Source organism: Mus caroli, chromosome 9 (assembly GCF_900094665.2).
Source record: "Mus caroli chromosome 9, CAROLI_EIJ_v1.1, whole genome shotgun sequence".
NCBI classification, from domain to species: domain Eukaryota; kingdom Metazoa; phylum Chordata; class Mammalia; order Rodentia; family Muridae; genus Mus; species Mus caroli.
Window position 1 is genome coordinate 91,587,842 of NC_034578.1, and position 6,612 is coordinate 91,594,453.

General features: G+C 36.7%; 1 protein-coding gene across 1 annotated transcript in view; it reads left to right on the forward strand.

Annotated features, from left to right (window-relative positions):
- Xrn1 (5'-3' exoribonuclease 1) overlaps positions 1–6,612 on the forward strand; it is a 105,202-nt gene that overhangs the window by 30,245 nt on the left and 68,345 nt on the right. The window contains exons 14-15 of the mRNA XM_029481985.1: positions 1,029–1,185; positions 4,475–4,594. Of these exons, the coding sequence (XP_029337845.1) occupies positions 1,029–1,185; positions 4,475–4,594 (277 nt within the window). The remainder of the gene's footprint in view (positions 1–1,028; positions 1,186–4,474; positions 4,595–6,612) is intronic.

Consider the following 6,612-nt stretch of genomic DNA (forward strand, 5'->3'; position numbering starts at 1 on the left):
TAAGCTTTCCTGTCTGAGCCATGTGCCCTAATCACGGAATGTGAAAGCCTTAAGCAGACCAGTTGGCTAAGCAGGTAAAGGTTCTTACCATCAAGTTTAGCAGCCTGAGTTCAATCACTGGGACCCACATAATAGAGAGAGCTGACGCCCACAAGTTGTCCTCTGGCCTCCACATGCACACACATCCCCATATACAAAACTAATAAAATGTCATTTAAAATTTTTTTATTCTCTCCCTCTTTTCCTTTGTGATATCCCAAGTCTCATCTCCTTGTGTCCAGTGATTCAAACACCTAAAGAATATAGAAGTGTTTTTAATATTATGTTCAAAGCCTTACTAAAAAAGCATGCTGTAGTTAAAGATGGGAAGATAATAATAAACAGAATGTGTATGGATGATTGATTTCATATTTATCACAAATACAGTGATGTGTATGCTGATTCAAAGATAAACANTCTTAGTCAGCTGATAATGGCTGTATTACTGTTGTTCTGTTTTAGGGCCTGATTAGAGCTCTNGTCTCAGTCCTCAAGTGGATACTGAGTACCAGCCCTTTGCTTAGAGGTCTCTGTTCAAGTGACTTGACTGAAACTTCCTAACTACCCCATTACTGTCCAGCATTTTGATTGAAAGTTTCATGTTCCACATTTGGGAGTTAAAAAGGAACATTCCAGTGCACAGTCGCACTGGGGAGACAGTTAGTGAAGTTGTGATTTTGAGGCCAATCCTGGCTACATAGGTGAAACCCTGTATATAAGCCCCCTCCTCACATGTGTGCNTGTATAAATATATATATGAATATATACATGTACATACATATATGCATGTATATTTTTTCATATATATAGTTATTGCTATCAGGTCAGCTAAACTTTACAAAACTGCTAACTCCTTATTTTCAAGTGATAGAGTTATGGATGATAATGTTTTTAATTATTAATATGTTTTACTAAATAAATGTAGGAAAATGTTTATTTCTGGCCTTTTTCTATAAAGTTTTCAGTTGAAAACTCATTGTTCCCCACAGGTACTATCCCTATCATTATGCACCCTTCCTATCTGATATCCGCAATATCAGTACACTCAAAATCCATTTTGAACTAGGGAAACCCTTCAAGCCATTCGAGCAGCTGCTTGCTGTACTTCCATCGGCTAGTAAAAATTTGCTTCCTACATGCTACCAGGTAGGTTTTACAATTGAATGATTCTTCTTAATGTTCTTTTTAGAAAGGTTTAATTATTTTTATATTATGTGGTGAGTGTTTTGCCAATGTGTATGTAAATATCTATGTACCATGTGTTTCCCTGGTCCCACAGAAGCCAGATGAGAGCACCAGATTCCTTGGAACTGAACTTATTTATGGTTGTGAACTGCCCCATAGGTTCTGGGAAGACAGTTAGGGTTTTTAACCACTGAGCCACCTCTCCAACTCCTCATATACTTTGTTGTATTTAATTCTTCTATAAACATTGCTGGAAAATCCTGGAAACATTGCTACCCAAATTAATTTAATAAACAGATTTTTATTTATCTTAGACAATATTTATTTTCAGGTTTTTTGTTTGGTTTTGGGTTTTGGCTTATTTTTTTAAAACGATTTATCTGTGTAGCCTGGCTGTCCTAGAACTTATTCTGTAGACCAAGTTAGCCTTGAATTCAGATATCCTTCTGCAAGTGCTAGGATTAAAGGCATGTACCACCATTTTTATTTTCAGTTAAATGCACTATTTTAGCAAATCTTTGACAGCTAATCCNTTCACTTTTAATTATAATTGTGTGCTTTTCCATCTACGCTCTAGTTCCTGAATCACAACTCAGAGGCTGCATTTGAATAAATGCCTAGGCTGTAAGCTAGCTGGTTCCCCATTAACTCTCAACTTAATATCCCATTTATCTAACCTAAGCTCAGCTTCGGGGCTGGTTTCTTCTTCTCAGCTACTTTTGTCTGTCTCCTCCTCTTCCTGGTTGGGGCAGTAATGTCTCCTGACTCTTTCCCGACCAGAAGTCCCATCTTCTAATCCTGCCTGGGCTTATTGGCCATTAGCTTTTTACTGATGCTTCTACACAGAACACAGGAGATTGTCCCTACATTTTATTGATTTTTTTTTTTTTAATGCAAGCTCTATAGACTTTTTAGTACCTAGTTTAATCATTTTCAACACTTTAAGTACATCTTTATTTCTACATGAAGAAATTAACCTAAAACAGGTAAAATGCCATCTCCTCATCTACATATTTAAAGATGAATTCCTGTTCTCTCTCTCTCTCTCTCTCTCTCTCTTTCTCTCTCCCCCTCTCTCCTTTTTTTATTCTTTTTTTTTTCTCCCTGTTCTCTTGAATCATCTATTAGAGTGAGGACAATTCNAAGGAATCATTATCACCAGTAGTACCTCAGGAGATAGGTACATTTTTTAAAGTTTTATTTATTATTATACATAAGTACACTGTAGCTGACTTAAGACGCACCAGAAGAGGGCATCAGATCTCATTATGGGTGGTTGTGAGCCATCATGTGGTTGCTGGGGTTTGAACTCAGAAACTTTAGAAGAGCAGTCGGTGCTCTTAGCCGCTGAGCCATCTCACCAGCCCCAATATAGGTACATTTTTAAGCATCATTTCATTTAACAAATTGAAGGACTTTCCTCTTATTCACATATTTCATATAACAAGANGAAGACAGGGTCTCTGAAGTCACATTAAGCTTACTTGTCAGATTGTAAAAGTAATTGTTATTCAGTTTTCTAGGATTGTGGTCTCACAACTTGGGGTAGGTGCAAACACGTACACTTATTGCTCCTTTAACATTGTCATATCCCTTCTTAAATATCTTTGATGTCTTCTGTTTTTTTCTTCAGCTACATTAAGCTTTGATAGTCTACCACTGTTAGGCAATAAGTATGTAATAAGCACATTTGTTTAGTGTTCATGCAATAGCAATTAAATTTTAGATTATCACCTTAGGAATATGCTACTTTATTTTTAATATTTTTAACTTTCCCTTTTCATTTTCTAATGCTTTTTTGCATAAGATACTGATATGATTTCTTTGTCTACCTTTTTATAAAATATAATAAAAAAATCTATGTTATCAGACTTTTATTAATGGCATTGTGGGTCTTGGATTTGACTTTTTAAAAATTATTTTTTTAAAGATTTATTTATTTTATGTACATGAGTACACTGTAGCTATACAGATGGTTGTGAGCCTTCATGTGGTTGTTGGAAATTGAATTTAGGACCTCTACTTNCTCTGGTCAACCCTACTCACTCCAGCCCAAAGATTTATTTATTATTATAAGTTCACTGTATCTGTCTTCAGTTGCACCAGAAGAGGAAGTCAGATCTCATTATGGGTGGTTGTGAACCACCATGTGGTTGCTGGGATTTGAACTCTGTACCTTTGGAAGGGCAGTTGATGCTCTTACCCCACTGAGCCATCTCACCAGTCCTTTAAAAATTATTTTGATGGTAGTAATCATATTACTAGAATCAAATGATTAAAGAATGGAGGTAAATTAGTTTGGGGTTGAGATGGAGAACTGTTGAAAGTGTGTGAAACGAAATGAACTGAACTTACAAGTAAGAAAACAGAAGTTAGGTGGTACATCTTATAAAATGAAAAAACAGTAAAAAAGTAAAAGTGGGGCTGGCAAGAATCTCAGCAGGTAAAGATGCATGCTGCCACACTGGTGAACTGAGTCCCCAGTGTCCACACAGTCAAGGAGAGACCTGACTCCCACAAGTTTTCCTCTGACCTCCATAGCACACACCATGAAATGTGCACCATGACACATGGCGTATACATACAAATACATAATTGTAATAAAAGTTTCTAGGGGCTGGAGAGATGGCTCAGTGGGTAAGTGCACTGACTATTCTTCTAGAGATCCTGAGTTCAGTTCCCAGCAACCACATGGTNGCTCACAACCATCTGTAATGGGATCTGATGCCCTCTTCTNGTGTGTCTGAAGACAGCTACAGTGTACTCATGTACATTAAATAAATAAATCTTTTTAAAAAATAGTTTCTAAATAAAAATGACAGAATTAAAGCTAATAATAGCAGGGGTGAGGGGTGTGCAGCTATAATTCCAGCATTCTTAAGGCTGAGGAGTGAGCGTCTTGAGGTCAAGGCTACCCTGGACTGCTTATATTATGTCTCACAACAGAGATTGAGAAAGAGCGTTAGAAGTAACTCACAGGGAAGGTGGCTTTTCTCCATAACTAAACTAAAGGAGCAGGAGAAAGGAGTCTGCTGAGCAAGCTGTCATAGGCTGGTGGTNACCCCAACAGTGGAGGCCAAGACCAAGACTAGTGACATGCTGTCCCAGAAAAAAGGAAAAAATTTTATTGAAAATTATAATGTACTAAATACATTGTTGCAACCTAGTAAAGTAAGGAAATGTTCTAACTACATTAATGAAAAGTTATATTGTCTCTCATATCTCAGCTTTCCTGTTCATATTTTCACAGCATTTGATGACNAGTGAAGACTCTCCAATTATAGAATATTATCCACCTGATTTTAAAACTGATCTAAATGGGAAACAACAGGAATGGGAAGCTGTGGTATTAATACCATTTATTGATGAGGTCAGTATATGAAATAATTACATATATATAAACATATAGGCTGTTTATTTGGGGCAGGCAAAGAACATCTTAGGTGTAATTCCTCAGATACCATCAGACACCTTGTTTTTGGGACTTGCCTCCTAGGACCTTCCTGTCTCTTTCTACCCAGCACTTAGAGTGCAAGTGTGTGCCACCATGCCCAGCCTTTTACATGGGCAAGTTAGGAATCAAACTTAGATTTTGATGGTGTTTATACCTATTACCAACTAAGCTGTCTCCCCAGCCCCCATCATTTGTTGTTTTGATGATGGTCGTTCTACGTGGATTGACTCTGAGTTCTTTTCATTTCTCTTTCCCTGATGGCTAAGACTGTTGANCATGTTTTCATATATTCGCTATTTGGAATGATTCTTTAGAGAACTGTCTGTCCAGTTCATTTCCCTACTTATTAAATGATTTTTTTTCTATGTAATTTTTGAGAGTCACTATAGATATAGTCATTCTATATATTAATCCCCTATCAGATGTATAGTTAGCAAAGATTTTCTTCCATTTTATAGTCTGTCTCTTAACTTTGCAAATTGTTTTCTTTACTATTAAAAATACCTTAATTTTGCTCAATCTTGGTTTTGAATTCTTTGGATCATATCCTATGTTCATGGGTCCTTTCATAANTTCTTTCCCACCTACTATTTGGGGATATATCTTATTCTTTCATTTCTAAAGCCTTGAGGTGTTATTTATTTGAGATAACTGATGTTTTTCTTTAATAGTCATCAATTTTCATCTTAGTCATCAATAGTCATCAACTCCCTTAGCTGTACACCAGAATGCGTGCTATGTTGGACCTGTATTTTTAAATTGATTGTAGACACTTTTAAAGTTCCTCCATGATTTCTTCAATTGCCCACTTCAGGCAAGTGTGCGTTATTCAGTTTCCATGTATTTGTGTNGTTTTCATAGTTTCTCTTTGCTATTGAGATCTAGGGTCATTCCACTATGATCTGATAAGATACAAGGAATTATTTTGGTCTACTCTTTTTTCGACTTCTTGAAATCGTCTCATAGTCCAGACTTGATTTGTTGTGTAACTGAGAATAACCTTAAACTGTCCTTCTAGCCTCTGCCTCCCAAATGCTGGTCTGCTGGGGCATACCTTCATGCTTTTATATTTATGAAGACTTGATTTGTGGCCTAGAATGTGGTCTTAGAGATGGTTCCATGGGCTGCGAAGAATATATATTTGATGTCTCTTGTAGGTAGATACCTCACACATTCATTTGGTCTTGGTATGGTTTAACTCTGGAGTTTCCCTGTTAATTTTTGTGTAGATAAGAATATAATACTAAAGCCATCTGTACTAGTTAGGGTTCTTAGAAGTAGAACTTATNGAATGAGTATAGATGTGAGATTTATCGGAATGACTTACAGACTACAGTCCAGCTAATCCAACAATGGCTGGCTGTAGTTTCTCAGTCCACATGATGGATGTCTGACTGGTCTTCAGTTTATGTTAAAATTCCAAAGAACTAGGCTCCAATGTCAGTGAAGGAATAGATAATGCTAGCCAGGTGAGGGCAAGCTTCCTTCTTCCATGTCCAGCAGAAGATGTGGCCCATATTAAAATGTTTCTTCCCTCCTCTAGATCCAGACCAAACATGTGTGTCTTCTGATCTCAAAGGACAGGTCTAGAAGGGATTCACCTAAGCAAAAATAATCTCTCCCAGGTGTGCCCTACATGTCTAGACTGTAGTTCAATCTAGATGATAGTTCATTCCAGATGCAGTCTAGTTGACAACCAAAACTAGCCGTCATAGTCATCACTATTACGCTATCAAGACCCATGAGACTGTTTATGCTTATTGGTGTTTATTTTGTGAAATTGAGAGCTGAAACATTTAGTGAATGTATCTCAATCATTATATCATCTTGATTAATTTCCCCTTTATATAGAATGGTCTTATCTTTTCTGACTAGTTTTTGTGTGCAATCTATACTTTCAAATATGAGATTATGTACATTAGGTTTTTTTTTTT